This window comes from Trichosurus vulpecula, chromosome 7 (genome assembly GCF_011100635.1).
Source record: "Trichosurus vulpecula isolate mTriVul1 chromosome 7, mTriVul1.pri, whole genome shotgun sequence".
NCBI classification, from domain to species: domain Eukaryota; kingdom Metazoa; phylum Chordata; class Mammalia; order Diprotodontia; family Phalangeridae; genus Trichosurus; species Trichosurus vulpecula.
In genome coordinates this window covers 222,483,851-222,500,366 of record NC_050579.1, presented here as the reverse complement: position 1 = coordinate 222,500,366, position 16,516 = coordinate 222,483,851, and the positions used below count along the sequence as shown (strand labels likewise).

At 36.4% G+C, this 16,516-nt stretch overlaps 1 protein-coding gene across 4 annotated transcripts in view; it reads right to left on the bottom strand.

The window, feature by feature from the left end:
• Positions 1 to 16,516, bottom strand: part of DST (dystonin) — a 611,236-nt gene that overhangs the window by 99,753 nt on the left and 494,967 nt on the right. For all 4 annotated transcript variants that reach the window (XM_036768011.1, XM_036768012.1, XM_036768013.1 and 1 more), the window contains one exon: positions 1,172 to 1,333. In XM_036768011.1, coding sequence (XP_036623906.1) covers positions 1,172 to 1,333 — 162 coding nt within the window. The remainder of the gene's footprint in view (positions 1 to 1,171; positions 1,334 to 16,516) is intronic.

Here is a 16,516-nt window from a genome sequence, read left to right as displayed (position 1 = left end):
AAGCAATCCAGATACCACTAGTTCCTGCCCTTTCCTTATGAGGCCATTTCATCTCTAAGAGAAAAAATCTACTAATTTGTTTTTATATCTGAAAAGGTCATTGAAAATGTTTTTCAAAGTTTAAATCTAAATCTATATTTTGAATATAAATGTATTTGAAATGTATTTATATTTATTTTAAATGTAAATATATTTGAAATACATTTATTTTTGAATGTAAATATATCTGAAATATATTTATATTTAGATGTAAATATATTTGAAATATATTTCTATTTAGATGCAAATATATTTGGAATATGTTTATATTTAGATGTAAATATATTTGAAACATATTTTAAGTTAAAATTTATATATTTTATATTTAGATATATTTAAAATCTTATAGTAGATTCTAATTATATTTTAAGAAACTGTTCAGTGCATTTCAGGCAGAAATAATGGGGAGAAAAATTAGGCCAAATTTATGATTGCTGGAAGTCCTGATGAGGGTGAAAAGTAGATGGTATGGGGCTGTTATAAGAAAATTTCACTTAGAATTAAATTTTTTGCCATGTTTGTCCCCCTGTGGACTAGCCAGCTTTTTTACACAGAGATGTCACTGTACTGAAAGCTTTGTTATTATTGTCATTTTTTCTTATATTTATTACAGCAAGATAAATTATCTTAGGGATTTCTGGAGAATAATTTCCAGAATAATATCGGAAGCACCTGTGGCTTTTCAAATAAGGCTTAAATTTGGTGATTTCTTAGGAATAGAAAGACACGAATTGTACAATTTGAGAGCTTATGAGGACATGGATTAACTCATCATTAACCTATTCCATATGATAATAAATCAGGGAGCTGTGATTTCAATAGTGGGGGAACTCCTTCTGCCTACATAGAGCCCAATGCTCTCAAATTTATAGTCCTAGAGAGTTGTCTGAAACTAAGAGAGGTTAAATGACTTGCTCAAAGTCACAAGCCATTTTACGTCAGAGGTTAAATTTGGACCCAGGTTTTCCTAACATTCTATGCACTAATGAACACTGCCTCTCTGCTTTCTTATAGTCACCAAAAATATAAGTGAAATAAACAAAAACTAAGGTATTAAGATTTTTCAAAAATTCCTATAAAAGGAAAAATTGTCTTGTTATTAAGAATCTAAGTAAAGAAATAATAAAAGTACCTTCTTATTAAGGGTCTTCCAGCGTACATTAACATCTTCGAGATCATGCTCCAAGTTCTCAGTACTAGTACTTTTTGCAGCACTCTGAATAAGGCCTTGACCCAACCAATTGACCTCTTGTAGTTTAACCTGCAAAGGTTCAATCTCTTCTTTCTGGAAAGCCTGTTGGTACAACATTAACAGTACACATTACAATGCACATAAAATCAGTGTCCACCTTTTTTAAGTGTTATAAACCACTTAATACAATTGCAAAGTTAACTCTCAAAAGATCCCATCAATGTGGATGGTGCAGATAACAACCCATTCACAAAAAACCAATTAAATGCCATGGAAGCTGAATTAAATGTAAGATTAGTATTTTACCAGAACAACTTGGGAAAATTAAGCGAGAGAGAGAGAGAAAGAGAGAGAGAGAGTGAGTATCATTCATTGTAAAGGGAGGAAAAGTCATCTTTCTATCCCATTAGCCTTGCACTGCAAGTTTTCTAGAGAGTGAAGGATATATGATATTGCATAACCAGGTAAGATTCAGAGGAACTGGGCCTATTTCTAGGCCTATGATCCTATAAGTAGAATTAAATGACTAAAAAACAGAATGGTTACTAGTTTTGGGGGGGGGAGATTAAAAGTTGAATGATAAGAAGGGGCACCAAAATGATATTTAGAAAGTTAGCACTAATAAAATCCTACATACATACACACACACAATCAATCACTGCCTTGTCATGGCAGAAGGGCTTGTGTAGCTCAATGAAATTATGAGTTATGCAGTGCAGGGTTACCTAAGATGGACAGGTCATAGTGGAGAGTTCTGAGAAAAGGTACACCTAGGACTGCTAGATGGCATAGTGAATAGAGCACCAAACCTGGAGTCATGGAGACCTGAATTCAAATCTAGCCTCAGACATTTACTAGCTGGGTGACCCTGGGCAAGTCACTTAACCCTGTCTGCCTCAGTTTCCTCATCTGTAAAATGAGCAGGAGAAGGAAATGACTAACCACTCCAATATCCTCGCTAAGGAAAACCCATCAGACAAAACTGAAATAACTGAAAAAACAAAATTTAAGACTGGTTAAATACAACTTCCTAACCATGGCCAAAAATGACTTTCGACAGAAATTGAGGCCAAATTGAAGGAGAAGAGCCACATAAGATTCTAAGATCAATCACAAGATTCAGCATGTGGCTGCCCCAACAGCCAAATACATTGTCAAAGTACTTTGCATTCATTGATTCATTTGAGCCTCATATTCAACCATGTGAGGTTGGCAGGACAGATATTCTCCCCATTTTGCAGCTGAGTAAACCAAAACTCAACAGAGGTTTTAGTGACTTGTGTATCATCACACAGCTAATACATTCCACTGTGCTGGCCCACAAAAAAAAGGCAAAGAAAGGTAGACAAATATTTGGAATGATCCTAAACAAAATGTGTGTGTGTGTGTGTGTGTGTGTGGTGGGGGGGAGGCAGAGAGAGAGAGAGAGAGAGAGATAAACAGAGACAAGAGAAACAGAGACACAGAGGCACAGACATAGATGGAGATAGAGCCAGAAACAGAGACAAAAATAGAGACAGAGACAAACCTCCAAGATACTGACCGACAGGTGAATTACAGTAGACTGGCCAATTTACTTCAACCTATATTCATTTCTCTATCTGAAATGATGGTCTATGGATCAGTGAGTAAACAAATCATCCAGGCACACTGGCAACCACTGGTTTTATCCCAACTCTTCTTTACCACCACAATGATCCCACTCCTCCTAGATCCATAGAACTTAATATTTCCCCTTATCTCTATGGGGGGTGGGTGGGGGGGAGGGATGCTGGGAGGAGATAGAGAGTAGCATCGAAGAGAGAGAAGACAGACTAATATATGAAGTATTCCAAAAGCTTTTTAAAGTTTAAAACTGCACTGAGACTTTTGTGGTGCCTCCTATAGGCTACCAATTCTTCCTCAGCCTGTAACATAATGTAAAAATGTTACATTAGATATGTTTATATTAATAATAATAGCTAACATTTATATAGTGCTTCATAGTTTGCAAAGTGCTTTACAAGTATCATTGTCCTCATAACAACTGTGGAAAGTAGGTGCTAATATTTTTCCCATTTTACAGATGGGGAAGCTAAGGCAAACAGGTTATGTAGCTTTGTCAATATCTAGATGATTTAGATACAGTTATATAGATATTAAAGGTATTTTCAAAAATGCCTTTAATATAACAAAATCAAATAGGGGACAAAAATTATTCACTGGTTTAGAAGACAACAAAAGGAAAATGCTTGGAAAAGAAAATTTTGAACCAGAAAACTTTGGCAAACCTAGGTTTCAACGAGAAATACATTTATATAATGACAAACAGTATATAAAAATGTCAGACTATAGAGTAGTCAGTTCCACAGACCATATGAAGAAATACTAAGAGCAAATCAGAGCAAATATTAGTGTAGTAGTGAGGTAAGATATTACTGGAAGTATGGAAAATAACTTTGAAAAATATAAAGGTGATAAAATCAGTGGTACAAATTGTCATCTTATGAGCTTAAGACCAAATCTGACTTGCACTCCCTAAGGTTCCAAATCCAACTCGAAATCTTCCCAATAACCTATAAATAATTTTATGTAAAAATATCTTATATTTCAATATAATTACACTGAATATAAAAATCACTTGCATTAAAACAAAGAAAAAACATGCAGGGAGCGGGAGGGGGAGAGGAGTATGCATTGGAAATAGAAGGTTATAAAAAATCCAGGCAGTTTGTAAAAACAAGGAGCAAGGAAAGAAAGGTAGAATTCGATACTACGATTCTATTTTTTTTTGCTGAAATATTATTTAAATCACAACTTCTAGTAATAGATCTATTTAAGTGTAAGGACTCCAGAAAAACAAAGGAGAGTGGAAAGACTACTAAACTCTTGACCCCAGAGCTCTGTATGATGAGGGCAAAGTTCTATTTTTTCCCCTTAGGGAACTCTCTGTAGGAGAGAAAAGCTCTGATCCTGGCTCTAAAGAAATATATGTTAAGGTTACATTTAGCTGGGGAACTAAACAACTTTTAGAGTCTTTATCCTCTTCCTGAAGTTATCCCTAAATGGCACCAAACATTAAAGGAGAAAATGCTGCAAAGTCTTAATGCTAAGAGCTTAATTACCACAAAAAGTGGCAAATTCTTTGCAGAAAAAGTTCACAGAGTCCTTAAAAAACTTGTCTTGCTAGCTAGCAGTCTCCTCTCTCCTCTCCTGCCCTAATAGGAAGAGCACCTGGCATTGCTTCAGGACCATCATTTCACAGTACTAACAAGAACTCTCCTAATATTGTCCAGATTCCTTATCGTTCTGTAGTAACATGATACCAAAGATGACAAGGTTTCTTTCTGCAATCTAACCCAAAAACTTCTCAAAGAGAAGCTTAAAATAAATTAAAATGATCTCTGAGGCAAAGTTTACCAGAAGAGCTTAGTAAAAAATACCAAAATAGCTAAACTCCCATCTGAGTAGGAGAACAAAAATTACAGACTCCACAAACAACCTCTACTTATTACAAAGCTGCACTCTTTACTTTCTAACTTCACTACTCACCACCCTTAAAAACTGAGGAGACACTGTTTGCACAATACAAGCTTAGAAATCCACTTTCTGATGTATAGCTTATGAGAAAAAAGTCAGTAACAGGCAACAATTCTTTAATTTGTGTACTGTACCTTGTCTACCACCACAATACGGAAATTTATGACTCAGACTGTTTAAGCTGAATAAATTCAGTATAACTGCCCTTGAATGGTAGTGCCTGTAGCCACAATTTGTGTAAAAGCTTCATGTGAACATAAATTCACAGTGGAAGCACTCAAAAAAAGGAAAGCAGGCACCATCTGGACAATCAATAGCAGGGCCCTAAACAGCTGGGAATAATCACCACTGTCAAAAATTGCCCCTAATTAATTTGTTAAAATGACCAACTTATCAGTTTTCTAACATCTTGCAATATCTTGTTAAAAAACTTCCCCCCCTACCCCACCCGCAACCTCCAACAAAAGCCTGGATTTGATAGTTATCTATCAGAGATACTGGTGACACTTTGGTAGGGGCAAAACAACAAACTTTCTTGGGTTTTGGGGGCAGCAATTCTGAGTTTCACATTTCAATTAATTACCTCGACTGATGGAAAGCCATTGCATATTGACTCCAACGCATCTGAGTTTGTGCTTATTTTCCAAGAGATTGCATTATTACTTAGAGGAGTAGATTCTGGAGAAGACTTTGTGTGGTCTGACTCCATATCCTGATCAGAAAGCTGTACCTCAAATTCTTCCGGAGGTGTAACATCGGACTTTTCTAAATCGTAGAGTATCATATTTCCTAACAAAGTTGTGCTGCCACAATCCACATTATTCATCACCACATCTGTGAACTGGGAGTCTAAAGCCTGAGGAGACTCACTCACAAATTCCCTATCATGTTTTATAATTTGTGGTCCTCCTGATTCACAAACCTCACATGTCTTTTCCCCTTCTCTATGGTCAGAATCATGGTTGCCCTCTCCATTTCTTGGCAGAAGCAGTGTGTCTTGCCTCATGATGCTCTCTTTCAGACCATTCTGTACGTGGCAATATTCACCTTGGATCTCTCTCTGGTGCTTTTCACATTTCTGTGGCTCACATAATTCTGTTGTTTCTAGTTGAGGAACAGCATGCAAAATCAATTTGTGGCTTTCATCTACATGGTCACTACTACAGGAAAGCAATGGGATTTTTTGTTCACTGGTGGAATTAACAGAAATAAAGGGTCTGTACTGTTCTGTAACATGGATCTCTTCAGCTGAGGACAAGCTTCTGATTCTAGTTTGGGTCCCAGTCAAAATGTCCTGTTTCTCTTCCCTCTCTGCTGGAGGGCTGCACAAACCAGAGTCATCTTCTTCAGAAGTTAGAGAATTAGTGCCCCATCTGCATTTGCTTGCTTTAGTGATACTTGACAAGTCAGCAGAATCGACAAATGAGTTTTCACTTTTGTTGGCATAGTCTGTAAAATTGGGTGGGACAAACATTCTCCAGGAGCGCCTATTCTCTTTCTTTTCTGTGTGAGATTTTGCCTTGGGCAATGCTGTGGTTCGGATAATATCACTGTTTAGTTTGAGCCCATCGAAGATCATTTTTTCATCTAACTTGTTAGCTTCCCGACCTCTAAGCTCAAATGCACTGGAAGAAGTTGGGGCACCATTAGAGCACAAAGAACCAACATCCAGTGTTCTGTGACTGTAAGGTAAGGTCCGGTCTGTAAAATGCCTAGAAGACAGGCTACCTTTAGAGCCAGAGTCGATCTGTTCATTCAGCCTGACAGTATCATAGATTGACCTCTGTGGGACATAACAGTCCTCAATATTCAGATCCTCCTCCTCTTCACCCTTCCCAACACATGGTGGATTCTGACGTAAACAGTCTGGTCTGCTGAGTGGCTTCCCCATTATGGAGATATTTAAAATGTAGAATGTGGCTTTTAATCCAAAAAGTGAGAAGTAAGGTAAAGCACAAGTGTTTTAAAAATTGCACTTTTCAATTGAACTACTTTACCAAAAGGACAGCCATGTATGCACATTATACATGTCATAATTTATGAGGTGTTTGAGGTCATCAGCAGTGCATCAGTGGAAATGCAACTTATCATATTACCTGCTTACTTTTTTCTTTACAGTTATTTTAAGATATAAAGTGCATTGAAAACAGAAATTCCCACCCCAAAATCAAAGTCACACACATACACACAGTCACACACACACACTCACTGACAAACAAACAGTGGCTCAAATACTCAGAACATTCCACAGCCGGTCCATTTCTGTTTTAGGTCAAAATTTGCATCTGAGAGATCCGGCTTAACCCTCCAAATGAATAAGCATCATAGCAAGCTGTGGATTAGCTCCTGTAGAGGTCTGATTAACTGTAATCCATTTAAATGGCTTGAAAACTTCCATCTCCTTTATAAATAAAACATGGCTCGGACACGTAAAAGAAAAACACAGTAGCTGTGTACAGTTCAGATCAAGGCACAGAACAAATCTTCAGGAAAAATAAGTTAAATCTAATGTTGTAAGAAAAATAAAAATGTCTTTTACTTTTTTTTGGCAGTAGCTATAAATAACCTTGATTCAAAGGGCAGTTTTTCTTCTTTCCCATAGTCAGCTTCTTTGTGGCGTATTCAGAACTTCCAAAGAAAAATGCAGGTTTCTGGGCAGCCAGGCCAGTACAATCGAGCAGCTCGTTAAAGCAAAAAAAGCTGCTGTGTAACAAGATGATAATCATTCCTCGGAAAAGATCCTTATTCAAAGTATTCTCCTTGAGAAGGCTTTTGCTACCTAAGGCAACTGCAGAGCTGAAAAACAAGTGGTTTTGTTTTTTCCTCTAAGGCACAGCATAATTCCCATCCAGTTTAGATGCTACACTTCTCCACATTCTGTAGCTAACAAACTGCTCCTGGTTTCCCCGTCATTTTGAACCGCAGCTGTAGCAAAGAAGGCAGAAAAGGCACCCAAGCAAGGAACAGCGGCCGCAAGTAGCATCCAATGTGATAGATAAGCCTTTCAGCTCTCTTCTGGCTTCTTACAGCAAGCCCTAGGAACCCGGCAGGCAGCTTCCCAACAGTGAGCTTAAAGAAACGCCCTTTTTTATTCGTTAGGCAACATCTGCTACTATCCCATTCGTGCAGAGTATTATTCTTTCCAAGCTCTCCTTAGTAGGTGCCTGACCTCTCAGCTCTCTCAAATCACTTATCATGACTTAACTTTTTAGTCATCTTTTCACGTTTACCATTGGTCTTTTCTGAGAAAGTTAGAACTATTTCAGGGGGAGGTACTTAAAGGCTCAAGCCACAGAAGAGCAACAAAGTAAGTGGTGGTGACATCATGCCAATCACAGAATTCTATCATACCAATCAGAGAATTCTTGGATTTAGGGCGGGCAGGTGGGCAGGCAGTGTTTGGGAGACCACTGAAACACTGTTTATTTGTTTAAAAATGTGAAAAGATCAGCTGAAGCAGGCAACCCGACTCAAGAAACTCCACCTATTTTCCATAACAATTTGAAACATCTAAAGATCACAGTAAAGTGTATATAAAAACAGTCAAGAATTACAAAGAGCCCTAACCTTTAGAGGAATTCAAACTCTCATCATATTAAGAATCCTTACTATTCAAGCAGGGCTTTGCAATGAAGTGTATAGAGCAAAATTTTGGAAATGTTTTGGCACACTTAAGCCCTTTTTAAAAGCCAGCATATGAAGAAAAAAAAAATCTTAAGTAAATCAGCCCCATACAAACAGCTTCCTCAGCATCACAGACTTACTTGTCATTACTTTCTAAGACTCTATGCTTCTCTTAAAAGTCAGAAGAAAGAGCAAGGGCAGTAATAATGTTAGATACAAAAAAAACTGAGCACACCATAGAAATTTCATCAGCAAAAAAAATTTATAATTGGGAAACAGAAAGCAAAAGTTTGGCTACATGGGACAAATTTACATTTTAATTGAAGAGAAATTCCATAAATCCACGAAGTAAACTGGATTCTATATAATTATATATTTTTAATTTGAGAAAGTACATTGCCACAGAAGCAACCAGTCTCAAGTATGTAAATGTGTGTGTGTGTGTGTATATATATATATAGACATCTGAATTTCATTAAAAATTACATATAAAAGGCCAAAGCTAAAGTTAACAGGGATATTCTCTTGCAATTTTATAGAAGACAACTGAGGTTGGGAAAATTTGAAACTTTGCATGTCTAGTTTAAAAAGGATATTTCCAATTAAATTTACTAATGCTAGTATTGAATCACAGACTGAAGAGGCAAAAGAGGTCATGAAATTCAACACCACCATTTTACAGATGAAGAAATAAAGACAGAATAAATTTATTTGCTCAACATTACAAAGACAGTAAGGGGCAGAACCAGGATTCAAATCCAGGTCTTACAATTCCAATTCCAGCACTATTTCTCCTATTTTACATTTAGTTCCTTTTTCATGCAAATTTTAGCAATTTTGATATGTGACAGCATATGGTTACTCTGAGTTAAAAGAGTCACATTTAGACAGTTCAATAGTAAAGGAAGGAAAGGAAAGAAGGAAGAAGGAAAGTACAAAGTGAAAGAAGAAAGACCAATAGCACATCTATTAAAATACTAATTTTCATTCTTTTAAGAGCACTGATCAAACACCTACTATATTCAAAGCATTCTGCTAGGTGCTAGAGATAATAATTTTTTTTAAAAAATGATTCACACCCATGACAGTAGCTAATAACAGCAAGCATGTATGCAGTATTATGATTTACAAAACATTCCACGTGTTATTTTATTTGATCCTCACAACAACTTTTTGAAATAGTTATCCCCATTTTTCAGATGAAGAAACTGAGGCTGAGAGTGACTTGTGTAGGGTAACAAACTTAGTAGGCATCTGAGGCAGAATTCAGACTCAGGCCTTCCTGACAGCAAGCTGAGTGATTCCACCCTAGGCCACAGAGCTGCCTTAATAAGTTTATATATTGTGAGGGGAGGGCGTATGACATGTATATGAGTGGAAAGAAGGAATTTAGACAAAACACTCTAGGGAAAAAATGTTCATTATTGAAAATTGAGTCTTTTCTATTGAAATTTCCTATCTTTCAGCATTAAAGTACATGGCACCTACCAAAGCAGCTATCATAACTAGAGAACGGAAACCAAAGGAAAAATGTGACTGCATATGTTAAATATTTTATGTATGCAAATGCCTATTTTTATGATTTCATTAAATTCTTACCAGTCAAAATTTGTACTTACTAGAATTATACTAGAACTGATGCCCCCAATTTTGATATAGCTGAATATATGTACCTATATTTTATCTGAAGATGATACCCCCATCAATATATCCAATAATATTTATATTCTCCTTCCTTAATCTTACCTATATTTTCCTCTATTGTTGGCTGTTACAAGTGCTTAGAAATGTAAAGCCTTTAGCATTTAATAAATCAGACCCAGTCATTACACATTAAACTGTGTCAAATAGATAGTAATCTCAAGATCTGGGGTATCAAATGAAACAAACACAACAGTGAGGATGAACAAGGCATTCTTTTACAGATCAGTCAATACTATTTCTTAATCTATACAGAAAAAAATAATTAGATCTTGTTAAAAGCCTTATTGTATTAAGAGGCTGCTATTAGTTTCTCCCAGCATATGCCAATCAGTGGCAGGTGATTTCTGAGGCCAGATTATTTTAGAAAGATGAACATAACACTGATCAAGAAACAAAAACGGCTTGTTATTTCCAATAAAACATTTTTAAACGTGGTATTTTCCTTGCTTTTTAACTTTGTTAGTTTTTAAAGATAAATTAGAAACTGTGGATGGGAAAATACTTGCAAAACTGTATCAGAAACGTCAAGAATGCAGTGTTGTCCAGAGACAACAGGATGCTCTTATCTTTAGTCATCTCAGAAGAACAAACATCTATGTGGTGAATTGCAATTTTGTTCAAGCTCAATGACAGAAATCTCTGCCTGGCACAGTTTCTTATGAAGTCCAGATATGAAGCTTGTCTCTTTAGGTATGTATTTTGCAATCTGAGTACAAAGATTAGACCTTAACAGTATCAATTTCCATTGTCCTTCAGGAAACAAAGGAAGCATTAGCTGATAAAAGGACAACTTCTTATATTTTGTATTTTAAAACTGGAAAGATTCCTTAGAGAAAAGACTGAACAGTTTTCATACGACCTCAAGCTGTCATTTCAAAAGAGTACCTTTGTTTCTCAATGGAAAAGGCTTTACATTCTATAGCCCAACACCCACGATAAAGTCAATTCCATGGACTGTGAAAGCCTTTCTAATAACAGTCTGCCCCTTTTTAACCTGAAACTATTCATACATGCCTTTTGTTAAGGAATCTTGGGTAATATTATGCCAAGTGTGGGCTATCTTGTTATATTCCTATGTTATGGTATCCATGAAGTCTGTGCTATGAAGTTACTTGACATAATGTCTATAAAATGTCAAATTTAAAATAATCCAAGTAAGAAAGTAAACATGATCTTGGCATTTGGTTATTACCCAAGGCTTTCTTAATATGAAATACATAAAAGCCATTCATTTTAAATAAAATAAATTAGGGTCATTGAAATCCATTTTTACTGAGCCCACTCAATATGAGTTTCCTTTAGGAAACATTTCTGCCAATACTCATCAGATTGAAAGAATGTTAAAAATTTCATTCTTATAACAAAGAGAGTCAAAGAAGACTGAAGAGAAAACACTGAACCATTTTCCATGTCTTGGATATATTTTAACATGGAAATCAATCAACTTAATTTATACTTACTATAGCTACCAATGTTATGTACAGTAACACTGAGAAGGCTAGATAAAGGCTAAATGTTATTATCAGTCTTGGACTGAATATCTAGGCAAGAAATTACTTCATACAGTTTCTGTATCTTCCCATACATCCCCAAGAAAATCCCCTTCCCCCACACAATAAAGAAAAAAATTCACATTAAATAAGACATATGTAACCCATATTTTCATTCACATAGATCAAAGAAACAATCATTTCTGATGGTATCAGAAACACAACAGAAACAATCACTGATGGCACCTGCAACAGAAGCTTCACATGGAGTGAAATAGAGTAGAGGCATGCTGACTAATCATGTGTTAAACTAAATCCTTTCTTAAAGTGTGACCTAGATAGTGACAGAACAAAACTACTTGAGGGCAGGGACTGTCTTGTCTTTATCTTTCGATCGTCACACCTAACACAGTACCTGGCACATAACAGGTGCTTAATAAATATTTGTCAACTGATTTTCTTGCCTGTAGGTGAATTTGGTAAATGGCCTAATAATCCCACATTATACAAATTGTCTCATCTGATCTTCACACTTTATAAATACAAGGAAAGCCCATAGAAATTCATTGTCTTTTCCAAGTTCACAATGCTCCCACCCCAATGCCCTCTCTGATATACCATACTACTTTCTTTAGTGTAGTGTAATGAAAAAGACACTAGACTGCGCTCATACAAGTTGGTGGAAAAATAATTTTCCAAGGTCAGTTCTCAGTGTGTTACTTACAGTACAAGAATACAGTGGCTATGGTACAACATAGTTTGGTATTTTCTGAGGCATGTATGGCAACACTGTGAAATGGATAAACTGTAATCAGTTGTGATTTGGAATGTCTGGAATTTAAAATGGACATTCTCCTAAACACGTGGGGCCAAGGTGAAGTACATGTGAGGAATTATTTTTTTAACATATAAACTGCTCTGACTACAGAAATTCAGCACCTATTGAATTTTATAAAGAGAATAAAGAGACTAAATATGAGAAGCTGGGGACATGATCCCATCCTCATGTTCACTCCAGACACTGATCAAAAACTGTCCCCAAAAACAGCAAAAGAAAACTAAGAATATCTCATTTTGAAATATATCCTTTGGTAATTCATTCCTTTTTAAAAAATTGTTTTTTTTTTACCAGAATCATAATTACTAGGTAATTCTTCAAAAACTCAAAGAAATTCAGAATTGGAAATGACTTTAGGTCATATAATCCAGAGTATGCCTGACAAATGGCCATCTTTTGCCTTTGCTTAAAATTCCTAGAGTAGAAACTCACTACTCTCACAAAACAATATACGTTACTTTTGAATAAGTCTAATCCTTATGAAGTCTTTTCCTTACAGTGAACCTCAATCTGTCTCTTTGACATTCTATCAATTGCTTTTAGTGCTGTACTGAGGCGAAGCAGAACAAATCTAAGCCTGCTTCCACAGAGCAGGCCTTTGAAACACTTGAAAACAGATATTATGTCCCTCCTAAATTTTCTCTCTGTTATGCCAATCAGCTCCAGCTCCTCCAACCAATCCTCATGTGGTGTGATCTCAAAGCTGTTTAACCATTCTTATCAACTTTGTATACATGCTCCTCAGTTTATCCCCCATGGTGCCATTGGTCCTCTTCAAGAACAAAGGATGAACAACAAAACAAGTCTTCCTAAAATGTGATGCCCAGCACTGAAACTAATAGTCCAAATATATTCTTACCAAAGCATAACACACTTCAACAAATGTTTTGCTAAAATCTACTAAATTCTAGTAATCCTGTCCCCCATAAAAGGAACTGAAGTTAGTCTCGATTGACCTACTCTTGATCTAGCTCTTAGGAATCACTAACCATACCTCCAGCACATTATCTGGCATTTCGAATTTTGACAGAAATCAAGGTCAAACTTACTTGTTCAAAATGTGAAGATTCCCCCTTTTTTAACTGATACAACAATACTTGCCCTTCTCCATTAATTGCAGGACCTCTCCCATATTCCATGAATCAGATTCCAAAGATGACTCTACGTGTCCCAATTGTTTCTGTACCCTGAGATGTATATCATATGGGTCTGGTGACTTCAGGTGCACTATTACAATCTCCCTATTCATGTATCCTGAATTTCAATTTGACATTAGCCCTTTTAACATAAGCCTCTTTCACCAAGGAAAGAGAAACACAAGAAATAAATAGTTCCAATTTTTATTGTCCTCTCTTACCATTTCACTTCTACTCAGAACAATGGAGATACATACGTACATACGTGTGTGTGTGTATCACTCCAAACTTTAGTGCTCATGGCCCTACTCTTGCAGAACTATATCATGCTTTTAGATTCTTCCTCCATTACTTGCTCTTCTTCCTCCAGTCTACTCTCTTGCTGTCTCTTAAATTAATTTCCCCCTTATTGGCAGTAAAGATGGGAGAATGGCCAATCATGGAATTAGAAATCACCAATCAAAATGGGTCTTAATAGCTTGTTTAGTCCAACCAACCTCCCACAATTTAATAGAAAGGAAAATGAGGCTCACAAAAGTTAAATAATTCACCCAAAGTTACAGAGACTGTAGATGACAGCACAGGAACTAGAATTGCAGGATGCTGCCTACCAATCTAGTCTAATGTTCCTGCCATGACCCATGATATTAAATAATAACATTTTCCTTTGGCCATCCCACATATCTGGAATAAACTTCCTCCTTACTTCTGCCTCACAGAATCTCTCTCTTCTTTTAAGATACAGCGTAAGTATCATCTTCTGTATAAAGTCTTTCCTGATCCATCCAACTCACTGATAGTGCCATCCCTCCCAATCTTTCTATTTTACTTCCATTGTTGTTCAATCATGTCTGACTCTTCATGACCCCATTTGTTGTTTCTTTAGCAAAGACACTGGAATGGTTTGCCCTTTCCTTCTCTAGCTCATTTTACAGATGAGGAAACTGAGGCAAACAGGGTTAAGTGACTTGCCCAGGGTCACACAGCTAGTAAGCATCCAAGGCTGGATTTGAACTCAGGTTTTCCTGACTCCAGATGCAGAACTTTATCCACTGCACCACCTAGCTGCCTCACTATTTTACTACTTTGAAATTATTCACTATAAATACGCACATACATCTATTTAATGCACACACTTATATGCTGTATAAACTTATATCTATACTTGTTGTTTCCCCCATTAAAATCTAGACTCCTTGAAAGTAAGCATTGTTTCATTCCTTGTCCTTTTATCCCTACCACCCAGCCCAATGCCTGTCACATTTTACAAGCTTAATACCTTTTGATTGATTCCATACTTGGAAACCTCTATAGACTCATTCTTTTAACCAATTAATTAATTCTTTTTTATTTAAAATAAGAGTAAGCCACATAACTTTGGAAAGATGATGATTTGAACAACATTCAGAGTAGTAGTCTGCTTTAATCCTATTGGACCACAAGCTAGTCCTACAGTTGGTGTAACAGTTCAGATACAGGGGAGCTGGCTAAACAATTTCTAATCATGTCATCATTCCCTGATGTCACAGTCCTCTTTGAGAATGAAGGACAAACACAACAACAACAAATCTCAAGGGGGAAAATTTTAGGATAGAATGATATGGCAAAATACATGGTCCAGGGACTTGTAAACTGAAAAAGTATGTGGCTGTTTTATTTCAAATTTGCTTAGAAAATCTGCTTGCTCTTCTTATTTGAATTTATGCCACAGGTTATAAGAGAGAATCCAAAGAAGAATTAGGGTCAACTAGGCGGCATGGAGAATAGAATACCAGACTTGGAATTAGAAAGACCTGAATTCAAATCCAGCTTCAGACACTTACTAGCTGTGTAACCCTGGGCAAGTCACTTTACCTCCGTTCCTCAACTGTAAAATAGACATCATAATAGCACCTATGTCACTGGGTTTTTGCAAGGATCATATGGGATATATTTGTAAAGTGCTCAAAAAAAGGTCCACCATACAGTAGGTGTTTAATAAATTTTGGCTCCTTTCTTTCCTCTTTTCCTTCCTTCCTAGTGGACAGGGTGCTGGACAGGTGAATTCAGAAAACTTCAAGTTCTAATTCGGCCTCTGATACTTACTAGCTATGGCTTGATCGTAAGCACATCACTTAATCTCTCCAAGCTTCAACTTCCTCAAATGTATAATAGGGTTTTATAAGGTATACTGAAAACCTTAAAGTGCTATGCAAATATCATATATAAACCTTATTGTTTTGGGGGGTTGAAATCTTGAAGCAAAGGCAGCATCATAGGATTACAATTATAGTTCTCAGGAAAATTGTGGAGGGGATTTTTGGTTAGATACGAGTTGGACCAACTGGCCTCTGACATCCATTTTAACTCTGATGTTCTGTTACTTTTGTGAAATTCAAACGAGAAAATGAATGGGAAAGTGTTCTGCAAACTATAGAACACCGCCTACAAGAAAATGAGTGCATTAGTACTGGAATTTGTTTATTGGGGAGTATCTGAATCCCAGCATGGGCAGAACAGCCACAGAACAGGCAGGAAATGAGGTTAAATGAAGTACACAGTCCAGGAAGGAGTATGGTTTTTCACCCATGACCTACATTCTCAAAACCCACCTGGTGAGCTAGTCACACCTCCCCATTGGCAAAATGCTCAGTGTGTGATATTATATGTAGAATTTAGTTGTTACAGTGAGAAGTAACAATATAAATAGCTACAAAATTGATGCTTGAGATGTCAGGTGTGTTAGAAAGAATTGGAGCTTAAGTGAATCCTGTGAGATGCTGCTTCAATGGCTATGATATTTGAAAGCAAACTGTGAAAAGCACAACTCACACAATGAAATCGGTCTCGGTAGGCAATAGACAAGGCAATAACTTGGAGATTAACAAGTTTTTGGCATATTCTAGATAGTTCTACTAACAGTAAATTAGGGCCTCTCCACTTCACAATAAAAGCTTCCCATTTTTATAAATATCAGAATATTTAGTTCGGAATT